We start from the raw sequence: 19,451 nt of genomic DNA, 5'->3' as shown, positions 1-19,451 counted from the left end.
TGTCATCAACTTTGCCATTATATGTAATCTTTTTCTCAATTATACTACACTTATTCACGTTCTGCAATCTTTTATCTTTTTCACTTTTACCTTTTTAATTAATCATTACTCTATTTCATTGTCTTCGTCTTTTTAGTTTATTTTAGGGTAGTTCCGAGGCTAATGCATAACAGATATTATCCGGAGTCTAAAAATGATATTTTTTGAAAAAAATAGACATGATGAGTACCATGTACTAGCTAGGGTTGTACTTGAGTGAACCTATTCTAAATTTTTTATGAACATACTAATGTTCAACATATTTTTTAAAAAATACTATCCCTGCTTCTTATTACTTGCAACAAAGGGATATTATTTATGGGATATAAAAAAATTTCTTAGTTGCAACTAATAAAAACGGAGTTAGTATTAGTTTTTAAAAGTCAAACTTAAAAGTCAAACTTAAATTTTTGTGTACAGTAAAACCTATATAAAACCTTTATCATAGTAAAAAAAATGTTTTATTAGGGTGTTTATAATTAATTTGACTCTTCCACTAAACTAAAACCTACAATTAGAGCTAATTGAAAATAAATTAGAAATGAGAATAACGTAAAATTTTATTTTACATTTGACGGGAATGTAAAATATTATTTGCATTGTCCACTAGGCGAAAATACTAGTTGGCCACCGGTTCAAAACCCCCCTGTGCCACCGGTTTTGAACCGGTGGTCAGTTGGGGGGTGGCAAATCCTAGAACAAAAGGCCACCGGTTCAAAACCGGTGGCAAAATAACTAATTGCCACCGGTTAACCGGTGGCAAATATATTTGGCGGTTTTTTTTTTTTTGGGTTGGCAGACATTTGCCACCGGTTAACCGGTGGCAATTGTAGGTATATATTTTTTTTTTCTTTTTCACTTTAAATATAATTGAACTCAAAAAAAAAAAATTAACATCAAATTTAAATATAATTGACCAATTTCATTCATTATAATCGAAAAAATTACAACATATATATAATAAAAAAAAATTACAACATGAAAATGACAAATAACGAATAAATTAAATTACAGAATTCCAACAACCAAAAATTGAAAAAACAAAACCAAAAAACAGTCCAACCAAATTGAGTCAAAAATTACAATATAATACAAAAAAATACAACATCTTGATTCTTCAACTTATATTCTCATCTTGATTCTTCGAGTTATTAAGATCTAAATCAATGAACCTGCATCAATTAAAACAAAAAAAATTACTTGACAAAAAAAAAAAAAAAAAAGAAAAATTAATAAAATCACGAACCAGAAAATCCGAAAACCCAGAAAACCCAAAATAAAAAAAGTGAAAAACAAAAAACACAAAAAACCACGAAACCCGAAAAAACCAAAAAACCTCAAAAAACAACCCAGAAAACCCGAAAAAAACCCAGAAATCAGCATGCATGTTTTGATTAAACACAGAAAATTCGCTAAATTAACAAAACACCCACCTTAAACCATCCAACTAACCCAGATCTATCACCCTACCCACCAAAACTACCCACCACAACAGTCCAACACCACCACAAACCATCCGACACCAAAAACCACCACAAACCGACCAATACCATAAAAATCCACCACCAAAAACCACCACAAACCACCAAATTCCACCAAAAATCTCAAAAATAAAATAAGAGTAAGAAAAAAAGAGAACTTACCTCAAATCCCACCAACACACCCCGAATCTTGCTTGAATTTGGGTTATAAAGGTCAAAATCGACCAAGAAAACTCTAGATCTAGAGTTTTCTTGGTCGAATTTGACCTGAAAACTTTTGGCGGCCTTGAATAGTGGCGGCGGCGGTGGTGCTCGAAAGAGGGTAAGAGGAGGAGGAGAGAGGAAGACGACGCGAGAGAAGAGAGGAAGGAGTGAGATCAGAGAGGAAGAGGAGAGAGGAAGAAGAGAGAAGAGAGGAAGAAGGAGTCAGATCAGAGAGGAAGAGGAGAGAAGAAGACGAGAGAAGAGAGGGAGTGAGATCAGAGAGGAAGTGAGGAGGAGAGAGAATGTGAGGAGAGATTGAGGGAGGAGTGAGAACGTGATCTGATGGGGCTAGGGTTTAGCTAGGAAAAGAAGGGTTATATAGGAAGGATTAAAAGGGCGATTTTTTTTTTAACAAAAATATAATTAGTTATTGCCACCGGTTCAAAACCGGTGGCCTTTCCAATTTTTGCCACGGGTTTGGTTGAACCGGTGGCCATTGTTCTTTGCCTCATCCCGCCACTTAATTAAGCCACCGGTTTTCAAAAACCGGTGGCCAATGAGCGCTGTATTTTTCAATTTTTCTACTAGTGGTCATTTCTTAATCCCTTAGCCTGGTCATATATATATATATATATATATATATATATATATATATATATATATATATATATATATATATATATATATATATATGTTCATTGTCATTCCCGAGGTAAAGCAAAACGGGTATCATGCGGGGTCTAAAAATAGAAATTTTATTGAAAAAAAAAAGACATGATAAGTAGCATGTACTAGGGTTGGCTAGGTACTTGAGTGAACATATTCTAAAATTTATATGAATCATACTAATATTCAACATATTTGTTTTTTAATATTAACCCCGCTTCTTTTACTTGCAAGTTGTAACAAGGGGGTATTATTTATGGGATATAAAAAATTTCTTAGTTGCAGCTAATAAAAAAATAGAGTTAGTTTCAAACTTAATTTTTTTGTCGTAAGTAAAACCTACATAAAGTCTTTATTCATAGGAAAAAAAATATTTTATTATGATGTTTATTATTAGTTTGACTCTTCCACTGGATTGAAACCCACAATTTGGAAAAATTAAAAAAAAAATAGAAACTTAAAATTTTATTTTATTTTTTACAAGAACGTAAAATATTACTACAATGATGAATATTTGTATATACGGGAACGTAGTATTTACATTGTCATTTCCTAATTTATCCATTGATCATTATTGTATATACGTCTTTATTTGTGTGTATATACAATGATGAATGTTTAATTTGTTAATATTACTGAGTCCATAGTCCATTATTAATTAAGTAAAATTATTAATCATTACTAGAAAACACCCAAAATACGACGGAAAAAATATGTCGAAAACACCTTGTTTTTCGTCGGAAAACCCGTTTTCGACGGAATTTTCGTCGAAACTGGTTGTCGGAAAACAGTTTGTAGGAAAAATGACATTTTTCGACGGAAATCATGCATCGTAAGAGATATTCTGGCCCGGAAAAGTCCGTCATAAATTTCCGACGGAATACAAATCCGTCAAAAATTTTCGACGAAATTTCCGTCGGAAAATGCTTTAAAAAAAACAAAAAAAAAACGCACCACACCACCTCTACCAGCCCACCTAACCTGTACCACCACCCCATCAAACGCCCAACACCACCCACAAACCGACCTCAACACCCACCAAAACCCATAAACCACCACCATACACCACCACCAGCACCCACCTCACACCACCAACCCAAACCCTCACCACACCCACCCAAACTGCACCCAAACCCTCACCACACCAACCCAAACCGCACCCAAACCCTGATTGAACACTAACCAAAACCCCCACCAAACCCATACCCAAATCCACCCACCTAAAACACCCAAACCCTAACCCAGACCCTGATCGAACCCTAACCAAACCCACCTTCTCTCACCAAATTAACCCACCCCACCCTACCCTAACCCTTAGCCCTGGCGGCACCCAAGACCACCGCCACCAACAAACATAAAAAAAAAAAATACCACCGCCATCGACAAGTCCACCTCCACTGCATTACAACCACAATTCACCGTAAAATAAAAAAAATCTAAAAAAACCAAAAATAAGTAAGAAAAAAGTAAATACCTTGAATTTAACCAACAAAACCCCGAAATTGGCTCGAATTTGGGTTGTAAAGGTCAAATTGACCATGAAAACTCTAAATCTAGAGTTTTTATGGTCGAATTTGACATGAAAAACCATTAATTTCTAGAAATCGGCGAGAAATTGACGAGAAACCGACTTGAACACCACTATACACACTAACCGGCGTCTTGAACACCACCAACCATACTCGTCGGCGTCGTGAACACCACCAACCAAGAACAAAAGAGAGAAAGAGAAGAGGGAAGAAAAGAGGAAAGGCCGACAGGGAGAAGAGGAAGAAAAGAGAAGAAGAGGAGAGAGGAAAAAGGAAAAAGAGAAGAGGCGCAACAAAGAAGGAGGAAGGAGAGAGAAGGAGGTAAAAAGGAGAGGAAGAAAGAGATTGGGAACGCTCCGTAGGTTTTAGGGTTTCTTTAAAGGGTTCTTTTTTTAATTATATTCCGACAGAATTTCCGTCGAAAATTTCTGACGGATTTAAATTCCGTCGGAACCATTCCGTCACTATTTGCCTGTTTTCTAGTAGTGAATTAATATGTTAATTTGTAAACTGTGCATCGCACGGGCACTATGCTAGTTTTGTCTAATCATCATGATATTTCTATAAATAATTTAATACACTCACTACTCACTAGCTAGTATAGAAGAGTGTAAATAAGAAATCCGTAGTTCCTAGTTATATGCTTACCATAGCGATTTTTTAAAAGTGATTATCGTTATCTAAAATGTAGCAAAATTATAGTATCCATCCCTATGACAATAGTTGCATCAACTCCTTTCTCCATACGCATGTGATATACACCATTTTATCTTTCTGATTCATCTTCTATAAATTATTACTTCAAATTACACTTTTATATCCGTTGATCCTGTATAATCATTTTAAAAAACCTAGATCGACACTCAAGGTTACCACTACTATATAACTACTTGGTAGTATGATTTGTAGTAAGGCTGAGCAAAACTACCCGAAAACCCGTTCCGTAACCGTTCTGAAAATTAGGGTACCCGATCCGATAACCATAACGGTTCGGGTACTCGTTCCGATAATTTGTTATCGGGTATGGTTATTGAGTATCATTTTAAAATTAACGATTACCCGATCCGATCCGATAAACAATTTTTTGTTCTTTTTTTCCTACTTAAATCTATTTTTCTAAAATCTAAACTCTTACTTTAATTCATAATCACTTTATAATATCGATGATTAGTAATATTATTAATAATTTGGTCAAGATCATGTGGTATTGTTGCTAATTAGTGTTAAGAGATATCATAATAACTAAATTATAAAGTTTAATTATCATTATTGGATACCTTATTGGGTATCCGATAACCGATCCGAAAATCCGGATATCCGAACTCCGGGTACTCGAACTTATCAGTTCGGTTTATGGATATCACTTTTAGTGATATTGGTTATCGGGTACCCGAACCATTAGTACTTACAGTACAGGTACCCGTCCCATGGTCACCCCTAATTTATTTTGTAGGACAATCTTGTAAAAAAAAACAAGTGAGTTGCTATTTTTCTTTTTTTAATTACAATTTTGAAAGAAGAATTGCAAAATCTAAAACCCTGTTAATGAAAATAATTGCACCCCCGATCCTATTTTGGAGCGCCTTGATCGAGCTTACGCATCTTCTACTTGGTTTTCTAATTACCCAAATACTAGGCTTGTCCATCAACCTATTCTTTTTTCTGATCATGCTGCTATCATCCTTTCTGATGTAGTTTCTGTAGATTCTGTTAAGCGTCCTTATAAGGTTGAAAATTGGTGTCTTTCTGCTCAGGCGGTTCATGACATCATTGTTTCTATTTTCTCTTCTTTCCTCCCTGGATCTCCTATGTTTGTTCTCTCCCGGAAGTTATCTCTTTCTCGGGATCGACTTTTTTCTTGGTGTATTTCCCATAAAAAGATGTGGGGTATCAATTGGAAACAGTTGGTCTGTGATGTTGAGCAAGCCGCTCAATCTCTTTGTTCTAGAATGGACCGATGTTTATTCATTTCCACTAAGAATGAAAGGATAGCTGAAGCACAGACAGCTTATTCCTTTTGGCAACAACGAGCCAAGGTTAAATGGGAAGCTTTGGGAGATTCGCACTCTCGTCTGTTGTTCTCCTCTATTCAATCAAGGAAGCGCAAAAATAAAATTCTTGGTCTTCGGGATTCAGCTGATTGCTGGCAACGTGATTCTGATTCCATTGCCAAAATAACTCAGGAATTTTATTTGGGTTTATACTCCGCGTCTCCTGATGCTTCAAGTTTCAGTTCTGATTGGTGGGAAGGTCTACAACTGCCTTGTCTTTCTCCCTCTCAACGACAATTTCTTATGGCACCTTTTTCTGTAGAAGAAATTCGTCTTGCTATCTTCAGTATTGATGATAACAAGTCGCCTGGTCCTGATGGATTCCCCTCTGCTTTTTTCAAAACCCTGTGGTCTTCTGTGGGGCCTTCAGTGGTTACTGCGGTTCAACATTTTTTTGCTCATGGTTATATGTTGAAGGATTGGAATCGCACCTTTTTAACTCTGCTCCCAAAGGTGGATAATCCGGAATTCATCTCCCAGTTCCGGCCAATTGGTCTTTGTAATGTCATCTACAAGTGCGTCGCAAAGTGCCTGACTGGTCGGTTACGACAAGTTCTGCCTAGTTTGGTGGCAGATTATCAGAATGCTTTTGTTCCTGGGAGGCTTTTATCAGATAATGCATTAATTGCACATGAAGTTCTGTCTTACATGAATAGGTCTAAGGCAAAGAAGAATTTCTATGCGGCGATTAAGCTGGATATGAATAAGGCTTACGACAGGGTTAGGTGGGCCTTTCTCTATCGGCTTCTTCAGGCTTATGGATTTCCTCCATACTGGATTCATATTATTAGCCAATGTGTTTCTACTGTCTCTTATCAAGTTTTGGTCAATGGGAGTCCTCTTCCAGCGTTTCAGCCTAAGTGTGGTCTACGCCAAGGCGATCCATTGTCTTCCTATCTGTTTGTTCTCTGTATGGAGATCTTCTCGGCCATGCTTCGGAAAGCCGAGAGGGAATCCCTTATTAAAGGAATTTGTATTTCTCGTGGAGCTCCACCGATCTCTCATTTATTCTTTGCTGCTGATTCTCTGTTATTCTTACAAGTAACTCCTGAGGCCTGCACAAATCTTACTGCTCTTTTGTCGGAGTTTTGTTCTTTGTCAGGCCAGGTAATTAATATTCAGAAATCTTTTGTCAAGTTTAGTCCTAACATCCCTTCGGACTATAAGGATTTTCTGGCCAAAAGTCTTCAGCTGCAATGTAAGTCTACTATGGGTTCATATTTGGGTCTTCCGGTGGAGTTTGGACGAAGCAAGGTTGCAGATTTTAGCTTTCTGGTTGATAAAGTTGTTCAACGTCTTTCGACTTTTGCTTCTCTTGGTCTTTCTTCGGCAGCGAAATTGGTCATCATCAACTCAGTCATGGTAGCCTCTTTTAATCACATTTTATCTGTCTTTAAAGTTCCTCCTTCGATTTGTTCCAAGGTGGATAATCTTTTGGCCCGTTTCTAGTGGAAGACTGATTGTCATTCTAAGGGTCTGGCTTTGCGCTCAAAGTCTCTTTTACATATACCTAAAGGTATGGGAGGTCTGGGTATTCGTCGACTCGAAGCTTTTAATTCTGCTTTGCTGGCTCGCCAATGTTGGCGGATTAAGCAGCATCCACAGTTGCTTCTGTCCAGGGTTTTGTCAGCTAAATACTCGTCTACTCGTTACTCGCAGTTTCGCAGGCCTCCGGGTTCTTCGTGGGGTAGCAAAGGGTTATTGCATGGGATGTCAGTCTTATCTCAGGGTATAGCATGGAAGGTTGGTTCGGGATCTCAAGTTAGTATCCTTCGTGATTCATGGATGCCTGGAGATCCGATTTTTTTTCGTCAAAATTGTGAGGCACTTCTTCCGTCTCATGTTTCTTCTATCATTAATCCGCGTTCTTACGCGTGGGACTCTTCTTTGGTCCACCAGCTGTTTGACTCGGCAACAGCTTGTCGTATTCTTGCTTTGGATCGGCCAAGCAAGCCTATGGATGACTTCGTTTACTGGAAGTTTTCTAAAGATGGGACTTTTTCTACAAAATCAGCATATGCCATGATGTTGGATCATCTCAACTATTCTAGTGGTACTTCATTAGTTCATCCCTCGTGGTGGAAGCAGTACTGGGGTTTACCCCTTTTGCCTAAATTGCTTTGTTTTGGCTGGAAGCTCATCTATGATGCTCTACCTATTGGAAGTATTTTGCAACGTCATGGCATCCCAGCCACATCTACCTGTCTCTTTTGTCATCAGGATTATGAGACTACAGGTCACCTTTTTCGAGATTGTCCCTTTGTTTATAATCTCTGGTTGTCGGCTCCTAATATTTCCTCCCTAGCAATCAACGGGGATATCTCATTTACATCTTGGTTTACTGGTCTAGTGACAGATTTACGCCATTCGAAGTCGTGGGAGACTTTGGTTACTTTATTCTCCTTTCTTTGGTCTATCTGGCTAGCTCGCAATCACAGGATGTTTCGCCAAGCTGTCATCTCTCCAGCCTTTGTTCTGCATCTCATGCAGGATTGGATTTTGCGTCATTCCGAGGCATGTTCTTATAAAGATTCGGTCCACTCTTCTAGATCTGGGTCTAGATCTAGATTTGTCTCATCTCCTGCTTCGGCGCTTCATTTCCTTCGAGGAAGTTCTCGGACGTCGACTGATATTTGTTTGGTTTTTGATGGAGCTTTTGACTCTCATGACTATTCTGCAAGTGCAGGATGGATTTTCAGATCCTCCAGTTCAGACAGGGTTTTAGGAGGTGGATCTAGAGCTTTTTTGGCTTCCTCGGCTCTTCAGTCAGAGTTACAAACTTGTCTTTTCGCTCTCAGAATGGCTAGACGTCGTGAGTACAGGAATCTGATTATTTATACGGACTGCTCAATCTTAGCCTTGCTTCTTCAAGGTAAAGGATATCGGGAGATTTCTGGCTTTTGGTTGCTTCAGGACATCAAGGACCAACTTTCTTGGTTTTCTTCCTGTGCTATCCAGAAAATTCCTCGACAGTGGATTAAACCGGCACATTGGTTGGCAACTCAGGCTCGTCAGCGACGAATTTTGTTTTGGTCCTTTTGATTTTTTTTTTCTAGTTATTTGTTGTTTGTTTTTTTGTTTTTTAGTTCGTCTTGTCAAAAAAAAAAAAAAAAAATGATTGCACCCACTAGAAAAACTGCCCCTCCTACTCGTTCCAAAATGAAAATGAGCAGTAGATAATAGCTGGGGTGAGACAGAAAGAATAAGAGATAGGGGCATACCACGCTGTCCCAATTTTAAATTAGGACACGTTATATAAATTGACAAGACCTTTGCGCCCCATTGTCTCTCTAATTTTGTAATTTGCCATATTATTATAAATGACTAATGCTTAACATTGCAAATTACGAGTATATTATATGGATAATAATATCGTGCATTATCCGCTCAATTACTGTATAAATTGTTTGTTAATCTATAATTAGCTAGAGAGATAAAAAGTTGAGAAATTATATATATGTAGACAAGTATTCCCTCTGTTTTTAAATACTTGCTCCATTTTATCATGCGTGGAGTTTTAGAAGAAATTGAAGAAAGTAATAATATATAGAGGTAGTGGGGTAGGTGAAAGAAAAAAAAATTATAAAAAGTAAAAGTAACGGAGAAGATTGGTGGAGAGAGAATTGAAATTAATAAAATGTGATCATGGTGGGTCCACTAGGTGAGAGATTTTAATTAAATATTGTAAAAACTTTCCAAATAAGAAAATGGAGCAAGTATTTAAAAACGGCCGAAAAAAAGAAAGTGGAGTAAATATTTAAAAATGGAGGGAGTAGTAGATTACTTATCTCAAAACGTTATAATTAAAAGAAAGCTAGTATATTCTCTTTATTACTTATGTCATGATCTTTGTATTTTTTTTATAAGACTAAGGACCTGTTCACATCAGCTTAATTAGTTCAGTTTAGTTCAGTTCAGCTCCAATCAGTTCAGTTTAACTTGGCTCCTAATTTCCTTCTTTCATAAAATATTCATTTCAGCTTTATTTAGTTCAGTTCAGTTCAACTCCAATCAGCTCAGTTCAGTAAATGTAAACATGTCATAAGGATTAAAGATTTTAATTCTGAACTTTTCATTTTTCAATACGATCATAATCTTTTATTTTTTGTACCGTATAGAAATGAGAAAGCCAACATTTTTTTGAGTTTGAGCAATATATTATTTTATACGAGTATTAGGACATGTTCACATTTACTGAACTGAACTGAACCGAAATAAATATTTTATGAGAGAAGAAAATTATGAGCTGAAATAAACTGATTGGAGTTGAACTGAACTGAAATTAAGCTAAAGTGAACAGACCCTTACTTTCAGTACAACCTTTTTTTTTAATTTTTTTAATTTTATTTTTAGGTATGGAGATTAGACATCTTCTTTAAGTTTAAACTTGTATGTTTTTTTTTTCCTTTTATAATTCATATTCTTCTGTTTTAACCTTCTATATATGTGTTTTTTTTTAAAAGATTATTCATATCGTATATTCGTATTTTATTTACGAAGTAGTCCCGTTTTGTATTTTAATGTTTCTTAAATTTTATTAGTGTCATTGAATTTAGCGTGTTTTTTTTGTAGTCGACTAACACACACTAAAATACTGATCAGATAATTCCTGACCGACTGACTAATCCCTATATAAATAATCCCAGGCCCAGCCACGCAATATGAGTGTATGCCCAGCCACGTATAAAATCTTGTACATTATAAATTGTATTTAATACGGAGCAATTGGCTTAAGATATGATGCACAGTATTTAATCGTACAATTAAAATTACACGGTCATATGACAATGGATGTCATGGGTGATGGGTCTGTATGTCCTTCTGTCAATGTGCGTGTAAATTGAATTGTACGAATATGAATGAGATTTGGAGTTTGAGAATATTGAGCTGCATTCCATCACTCGCGTCTCCTTGTTTCTAACCTTTTGCACGTGCTCCTCGTCTTTTCTATTGAATTTACTTCTATCAATCAAATTTTGGAAGAATATAATGATGTGCGGCTAACAGAAAAACAAATATTTTGAGTTAATTCGTGTTACAATTTGCACTGGTGTAGTGGTGTACCTGATAATCCTTACCTTCCAAAATATTTGACACGTTGGACTCTTTTTTCATTTTATATTATTTATAACAATTTGACAAAAAATAGAGAGAAAAGATATATAATCGTTGCAAATAATATGAAACGGAGGTAGTATTTAAACATTAGCTTTGAACATAATTTTTAACTAACTTCATAAAAATATGTTTTATCATAAAATATGTTGTTAGAAGGTACTCCCTCTGTTTTAAAATACTTGCTCAATTTCTTCATGCGCGGGGTTTTAGGAGAAATTGAAAAAAGTAATAAAATATAAAGGTAGTAGGGTTAGTAAAAGGTCAATTGGAGGAGAGAAAATTTAAAAGTACTCCGTAATAAAATTGGAGAAAAATAAATTAAATATTATAAAAACTTTCCAAATAGGGAAATAGAGTAAGTATTTAAAAACGGCCGTAAAAGGAAAGTGGAACAAGTATTTAAAAACAGAGGGAGTATTAATATAAAGTTTCATAATATACTCGCAATTTTTAATACAACTTTCATTAATAGTACTCCCTCCGTTTCAATATGATAGTCTCATATGGAATCAATCACATAAAATAAGAAAAGAAGAATATTTGGAATCTAACATTAAAGTTAAAAACAATTTATAAATAGTTTTGTCTTATTTAAATTGTTTTGATTTTTTTAGGAAACCGTCAACCATAATGGCATAATTTAAGGGAATAATTTCTTTACTTAGAGTCATGTCATAAATTCACAATCAATTAACTTAACCAATTAGAATTTAATATGGATAAAATAGGAAATAAAAGCTAAGTTAAAAGTGGAATACATTCAATATGGGTAGATCTTTTTAAAACGCCCAAAATAGTATATGGGACTAACAAATTGAAACGGAGGGAGTATTAAATTATACCCTTTAAAAATAAAGTCAAATTAGTGCATCGACATGTGTGCAAAGTTGATTGTGTTAGATATTTTGAAACCGAGGGAGTAATACGCAAGTTTGACTGTATTCTTCTCCCTCCATTTTAATTTAATAATTTCATTTTGACTTTTTATAATTTAAATTCAAACAAAAAACTTTCATTTTTTTTTAAAGGGTAAGAAGAAAAAAAAATATTAAGAACCCCTCTTCACGAAGGGAATTCCTAATGCATCAGAGGAAATAATAGGGTAAAAAGATAAAAAAAGTACGGAGTACAATTCAGGATTAAGTACGAGTATCAAAGTTATGAGATCTGTACTTTGCTATTTTTACCATTTGAACAAATTCTACTTTGAGTATCACGGACATGATATACCAAGTTTTACAATAAAAATTGCCGAATTTGAATGAATATTCAAGCTACCACAATGTAAAGTAAAGTAATGTAACTATGCAAAAAACATTTGAATCTTGAGTTGATGATGATCATCATATCCAAATAAGTAGATATCACAAATCTAATTAATATCACATGCACGAGTTAAAGAGTACACATAAAATCGACAAGAATAATTAATTACCCTACGTGTGAGACCCTTAATTGATAGATTCGTTCTAATAATTGACACATCAAGATTAAAATGCATAATATTACAGCTTATCATCTAGCTGTTAAAGTTATTTTTCAAACAAATATCAAAATTAAAGTTATAAAAGTGGTTCGATCGACCCCAAACAAGGTAAAAACACATGTACTATAAAATTAAAAATGTTTTTTTACACCAACAAAATATTAAGAAAAAAAAAAGAAAAAGAATTTAAATAAATTTGAAATGCAAACGAAAAGGTAAAGAACTTTTAAAGATACGAAAATAGCATCAATAATAAATCTGTCACCGACCTTTGTAAGGTATTGGATATAGTAGGGGTTTAGGCAATCATCAATTGTGGATGCATCAAATCTATTTTTACTGTCTCCTCTTTCTTGTAATCATTTCTCATTTTACAGATGCACCCCAACATTCGCACTTGTCATTTTTTTTTATTTATTTTTTTGGTTCACAATTACTGCTCCTCTATTTTTTTTTTTCATAACTTAAAAAAGGATACTCCGTAATTTATGAGGAATTCACAAATACAACTCCATATACAAGTATAATGTTTGTTATAAGAAGTACTCGTAGAGTCGTATACTCGTATTAATAGCTGTATATTTTCTTGTATATTATTGTTTGAAAATCTCTCCTAAGACGAGTTTAATAAGATTCAACCTCTGATTTCACACCTAAAAGTCGAATTAATCAACTATATTATCTTTCTATCTCAAAATAAGTGTTGATGAATTAGTACGTATAGTGTATTATTATATTTACACTATTTTAAGATTTATACGTCTTGAATACCTATTCGTCATGCATGGTGACTCCATCGTATCTTTTTCATTTATTAAATAACTATGTACTCAGTAATAAAATAAATTGCGGACTATATAAAATGTGATTCATGTTAAAACACCAGTAGTGTTGTCCATATGATTTATTCCATGTTACGTTCAAGAAATATGAAAGACATTTCCACCTTAAAATTGTAGGTTATTGTGAGTTTGTGTAAATCTCCTTGAGTATCATATTTCAATTAACCAATATACATAGGAATTACAACCTAATCTATTATGAGAATATAAGATATACATATCTATTTCACCATATAAAGTATAAATTATGATTTACTAACTACTTCATATATTACGTTGTAAATTCTTATATTTGTTTTTTTTTTCTCCTTCTTTATATACAATCAGAGACGGGGCTTCAAATACTAACATTGGGAATAGTGCAATTTTGTTAATTAGAGCCCTATAATCATTTCTTTAAGGAAAATTATTTTACTTAATTATAAATTTTATGAAAAAATAAGGCCCTCTTATAATAGTTTCACTTAGGAGTTTTAAGCGATCAACCACCCTACACATGCTCAGAACCACCCCTATATCATGTAGGTAATGTCATTGATGATTTGAGGTGGTTCAAATATACATAACACCATAATTTTATTAACAACGGCAATGTTCATTCCCCAGTGAAGGAAATTGCGGAAATGCGGAGTATAAACAGAGAAGATCTCCATTGGGCCCTCCCGTGGTCCACATGTCGTTTTTTCAATAGAAAATAGGTGAGGAGGATTGGGCCAAAAGCCTTATAACAGAATGGATGGAAATAAATTTAACAACAAAATAATGACATAACTAGTGTGCAGCCCGGGCGTTGCACCAGGTTACCACTTTGATTAATTTGTTTTTTTATGAAATATATTATCATCGATTATGTATGTTATGCATAAATGTTAAAAATAATGTTACTAATTGATAAAGAGTACAGAAAGATAATTTTTAACACAATATTATTTGTGAAATGTTGATTTTACTCCTCTTATTATTTTTTTCAAACTGCTTATCTCGTATTTCTTTTTTAATTGATGCATGTCATTTATAGTTATATTTATATGCCTAGATGACATCAATTGTTATTGGCTAAGATGGTAAGGAAGTAAATCTTGTTTCCTTGAGGTTTAGTGTTCGAAACCCATCAAAAGCTTTTTAATAATAGTTGGAATGATTTGTTAATTGGTAATGACGTGTCATTAAATGATGATGTGGCACAATGCTATGAGAGGGGAATGACGTGACACATAAATGATTTTAGGAACGCTTTTTAATATATAAGTATAGATTTAGTTGAATTGGTTTACATCATCCCTAGCGATGAAGTTATAATTTACTCCATATGTAAATGAATAAGTTGTTAGTTGAAACTTGAAACTAATTATAATCATCTATTGATTGCCATTAGTTGTTTGTTAAATCCATGATAATTGTTAACATGTTACTACTTAAAAAGTAAAAAAGTGCTCTAGGGAGATTTATTTGTAAAAGGGCTATTGAGTGTTGTTTATACTTCATCCAATAATAATTTATACATGAATTTGATTTTAGATATTATGATTAGTATGCAAACTGACACACACATTTATTCCGTGTCAATGGAGAAACCATCTACACATATAGTCTCACATAGTTACAATATAAACTACGGAGTAATTTGGTAATAATTGGACTAATCATTAAATTTTCTTTTTCATTATACGATATATTCACATGTGAAGTTTTCTTAACAATACCACAATGAATAAGCCGATTTATATTATGAGTACTCCTCTTGATCACACTCCATTTAAACTTAACGGCTAAATAGAAATTTTGTGAAATTAGCACTTTTTTGGCGGCTGGTTTTCGGTTGGTATGTTTATTTTTTCTCCTAATTCCCCTTTTAATGAGTACAATAATTTTTGAAAAAAAATAGCTTTACTACAAGTCAAAATAATTGCACAACAATTGAAAGTTGAAAACCAACTAAGGGAGGTAGAGGGGTCCGCAAAAATGATTGGGGACAAACAATGAAATCCAACCCCTTAAATAATGTCACATTGGTTTTAGACATAATTAGGGTTATAAGATATGTGGACCCTACTAACTAATTTTTACAATTTTGCCATAAAAAGTCATTGCCATTATTACATTGTTTGCCATTATGACTTACAACAACATGATTTCCATTTTCTAACAAGAAGTAATTATTCCTTATTTTTATATGCTTTGACATTTGCATATACTTCCAAATTCATTTTATTCCGTGATAACCCCTTTTTTAAAATTCCTTTTTCCCTTTTTTTTCTTTAAATTAATGTACCCTTTATTTATTTTATTTTTTAAAAGAAAATAAAATTAAATGTCAAATGTTATGATTATGAATTAATGATTTCCCTCATCGTAAGGTGTTTTCAATTACTTTCGTCCTTTTAACATAATCTTTTCATTATTATTTGATTGGGGTTATTGATGAAATGAGAAAAGTAAAATATCCTTTGATTTTGTACAACGAAGGGCTTAATTGTGTTTAGTTCTATGAACTGGATCTACAATAGAAAAAAGGCCTGAAGCATAAGCCTCATTCTGTAATTGTGGATCAAGCCCAACTTTGGATAGGCCATGTTGGGGTGTAAATGTTCATCGGGCTGAACGTTAACAATCATTTCATTTTCGAAACGCTTCACTATAAACAACTGTAAAATCCAAAGTCACCAAGGGCATGTGTACTACTAAACGACTCATGCATAAACAAGATAACAACGGTATTGGCCTACTGGATGGGTTTGGAGTTTAGACCTACTAAATTAGTCTCGTACGATGCATGATTTGATTAAATAAAATTTTCTAAAATTATTTATTTTTTCATACGTATCAAAAATATTCCCCCCAAAATATCAAATATTAGGAAAAAAAATAGAACTCATTGAAAAATTGAATGATGAAATCATGAAAAGTGTACCTGAGGAAGAAAAATTAAATTATAATTGTTAGAGAGAATAGTCTATTTTTCAAAATTTGATACTAATAATAATGTAGTTGACCAAAATTTAATAAAATAAAATAACATTTACAAAACGATGACATCAATTATAGTTTTGGAGGAAATTTTTTAATGACAATACGATATGTGTCTAATTTTAAAATAGAATTACGTCAGCGGTTTCTACTTTAGTACGGAGTATTAGTTTTAGAAAAATACTCCATATATCATTATACCAAGCATATTTTGGCTAGTGATAAAGTTTGCATATCATATCATAACCTTGAGGTTATGAGATCAAAACTCATTAGAGACACTTTGAGGTTAGAATTCTCTTATCTTTCAATCTCACTCTCAAAGTGTCTAGTCCGCTAACATAGGTTGGTAAAGGGTATGGGATCAAACTACAATAGAGACACTTTGGGGTGGAGATTCTCTTATCTTTTGCTCTCACTCTTAAAGTGCCTAGTCCGCTAACCTAGGCTGGTAAAGGTTGTGGGATCAAATCCCATTAGAGATACTTTAGAGTGGGGATTGTCTTATCTTTCACTCTCATTCTCAAAGTCCCTAGTATGTCTGTAATGTGGTTCCACTCAACATGTAGCACAAGCCAAGATAAAATAAACTCTTCAAATTCTTAATTCTATTAAGCACAGCCAAGAGTTGAAATGAAACACATGAAGCATCCGAATGAGTAAACCACCAGGTCTTCGTCCATCAAAACTAGCACAATCAAATAAAACTATAATTTCATTCCCAGATTATCTAAAATCCAATGCTACACAAAATTCCGGCAAATTCCACACTCACATTTCATTACCATCATCATCGTTGCAAATTCAACCTTACCAATTTCGCGAACAATCCTCGAATTTCTGTTGCTCTCTTTCTCTCTCTTTCAATTTCATCAGCTATAACAAGAAGAAGACAGTCTACCATGGCAGTCGCCGGCGGCGATGGCGGCGGAGCTTTTACGACACTTGCAGAGAGGGTCACGTTTGAGAAAGAGATTAAGAAGAGCAAATTCATCGCCATTGCTGCTCCTGTTTACAATGAACAGTCTGCTCATTCCTTTCTATCCGAGGTCTTTTTTACTTGATTTTCATTTGATTGCTGTTTTTTTGCAATCAGATGAATTCTAGGGTTTGATTGATTTGTATTAGGGTTTTAAATTACGGTGGTTTGATTTTGATTTCTGTTGCTTAGGTGCGTGATAATCGTGCTACTCACAATTGCTGGGCTTATAAGGTACTAAATTTACTTAATCAGATCGAATTGTTGTTGCTGATAATATGTGCATGTATGAAGCTCAAATTGAATGGTATATGCTGGGATTAATAATTGGTTATTGTTCTTTTTAATTTGACGCAAATTAGATTATACACTCGAGAACATAATGCTCGTTGATATGTACAGTTCCCTAAGAAATAGAGAGAATGAAAGTGTAGATTAAGTAGTAACATTTAGCAAGTGCTATGATAGCACCTCCACCTTGCCATTTATTCATTTAAACATACATGATTTATGTACTGCAAATTTCACATTGCAAAGACAAAGTTATGTAATTATTGATGTGTATTTGTAGATTGGGGATCAATATCGATCAAATGATGATGGTGAACCATCGGGCACTGCTGGCAAACCTATATATTCAGCAATTGATACTTCGGGTGTTGATAGAGTTATGGTAGTTGTGATCCGGTAATTATGCTTCTCTGGGGATAAGTATAGTTTTAATACAATCTAGTTGTGGCTTGTTTGTTGATGGCTTTCCAATGATATATCATGCATGTAGTTACACCCCTTTGTTTCTTTAAATGAAATAACAGGTATTTTGGCGGTATCAAATTAGGTACTGGAGGGCTTGTTAGAGCTTATGGTGGGGTCACGTCTGAATGTTTGAGAAATGCACCGACTCGTTTAGTGAAATCAAGAGTAATGAACTTCATAATTTGTTCTCTCTTTTTGGACTTTATTAGACCAATAAGAAACTAAATCTGAGATGAGGGTGGGCGATGTTATGATGCCTCTATTTTGCTTACACTTTTATCTAAATCTTTTAATATCTGTAGGTTCCTATGGGTGTAGAGGTTTCCTTTGATCTTCTGGGGCTTCTGTATCATCAGGTTAGCTTTACTAGCAACATTATGTCCCATTTCATTATTATTGTTAATTTTTGATGGTATTAATGCAAATTGACTATTACGGAGCATGCACTATTTTTACTACCTCCGTTTCATGTTTTTTGCAACTTTGCAATATTTTATATCTCACAAATAATGCCCAAAGTTGCAAAAAACATGAAACGGAGGTAGTATTTATCTTTGATACTTTTTCGCCACTTAATAATACTTAATGCTGTATTATGGATAATACAAGACCCATTTTTTGTTTTAACAGCTCCAATCCTTTCAAGCAGCAGATGTCAAGCAAGATTATGAAACCGGTAAAGATGATACAACGATGGTGACTTTTAAGGTTGATTTTGATAAGGCTGACAGTCTAGAAGATGCTATTAAATCTAGCTGTGGCAGAGATATTGTATTTATCAAGCACTGAATGACAAGGCTGAAAGTTGCGCTGCCATTTCATTCCTGACCAGAGATTGCTGGTTCTGTTTCAATTCTCCTTCAGCATGAGTTGCAAAACAGCCATCAAGCATCAATGTTCTACTCTGCTACAAGCATCTACAAGTTGGTATGTACTAGGTTGCTATATATATTTCTGTGATTTTACAAACTTTACCATGATTTTCTTGTACATACATTTACATTTGACATGAATGAAATTTACTACCCATTCCCTGCCTATGTGTCTCTTATTTTGCTGGTTCCCTCACTATTTAATGGCCATTCTGGATTTGATGGGCTGCTATAGTGTAAATAAAGTTGAGTTGGAGCTGTACATTGTACACTCTTAAAAATAGAAAAAAGAAGAATAGTCTTTCTTAGAGTCTACACTCTATAGTTTTCTCAGACAAGATGAACTAAACTATGGCTCAACATAACGGCGTAGGAGCATTGCAACCATATGTAATCCTCCAACCCGCAAGCTTAACAAATGTGACTTAGATTTTAATTATGAATTATCTAGAAATAGTATT

General features: G+C 34.2%; 2 protein-coding genes across 3 annotated transcripts; both read left to right on the top strand.

The window, feature by feature from the left end:
• Positions 1-7,488: 7,488 nt before the first annotated feature.
• On the top strand, positions 7,489-9,012 carry LOC145564611 (uncharacterized). The gene has a single exon (XM_081624882.1). The coding sequence runs from the start codon at positions 7,489-7,491 to the stop codon at positions 9,010-9,012; it is 1,524 nt and encodes a 507-aa protein (XP_081481008.1).
• A 7,946-nt stretch (positions 9,013-16,958) lies between these two features.
• On the top strand, positions 16,959-19,169 carry LOC145563232 (uncharacterized). 2 transcript variants are annotated; one of them, XM_081623674.1, is made up of 6 exons: positions 16,959-17,432; positions 17,555-17,596; positions 17,934-18,049; positions 18,178-18,283; positions 18,421-18,474; positions 18,768-19,169. In XM_081623674.1, the coding sequence occupies exons 1-6, from the start codon at positions 17,124-17,126 to the stop codon at positions 18,816-18,818; spliced, it is 678 nt and encodes a 225-aa protein (XP_081479800.1). In that variant the 5' UTR covers positions 16,959-17,123; the 3' UTR covers positions 18,819-19,169. The 2 variants fall into 2 exon arrangements, with proteins under 2 accessions (XP_081479800.1, XP_081479799.1); XM_081623673.1 differs by having other exon boundaries at positions 16,964-17,432; positions 18,749-19,169.
• The last annotated feature ends 282 nt before the right edge of the window (positions 19,170-19,451 follow it).

The sequence above is a fragment of the Chenopodium album genome, chromosome 10, assembly GCF_948465745.1.
Source record: "Chenopodium album chromosome 10, dcCheAlbu1.1, whole genome shotgun sequence".
Lineage (NCBI taxonomy): Eukaryota > Viridiplantae > Streptophyta > Magnoliopsida > Caryophyllales > Amaranthaceae > Chenopodium > Chenopodium album.
Note: the sequence above shows the minus strand (reverse complement) of the source record. Positions and strands in the feature narration are given on the sequence as shown.

What these genes read in the sequence shown, in the direction of transcription:
- LOC145564611 (XM_081624882.1), top strand. Translation starts at nt 7,489, where the DNA reads ATGGGAGGTCTGGGTATTCGTCGACTCGAAGCTTTTAATTCTGCTTTG.
- LOC145563232 (XM_081623673.1), top strand. Translation starts at nt 17,124, where the DNA reads ATGCTACACAAAATTCCGGCAAATTCCACACTCACATTTCATTACCAT. An exon ending in CTCATTCCTTTCTATCCGAG is followed by an intron (nt 17,433 to 17,554) that starts GTCTTTTTTACT and finishes TCTGTTGCTTAG; the next exon opens with GTGCGTGATAATCGTGCTAC. An exon ending in GTTATGGTAGTTGTGATCCG is followed by an intron (nt 18,050 to 18,177) that starts GTAATTATGCTT and finishes ATGAAATAACAG; the next exon opens with GTATTTTGGCGGTATCAAAT.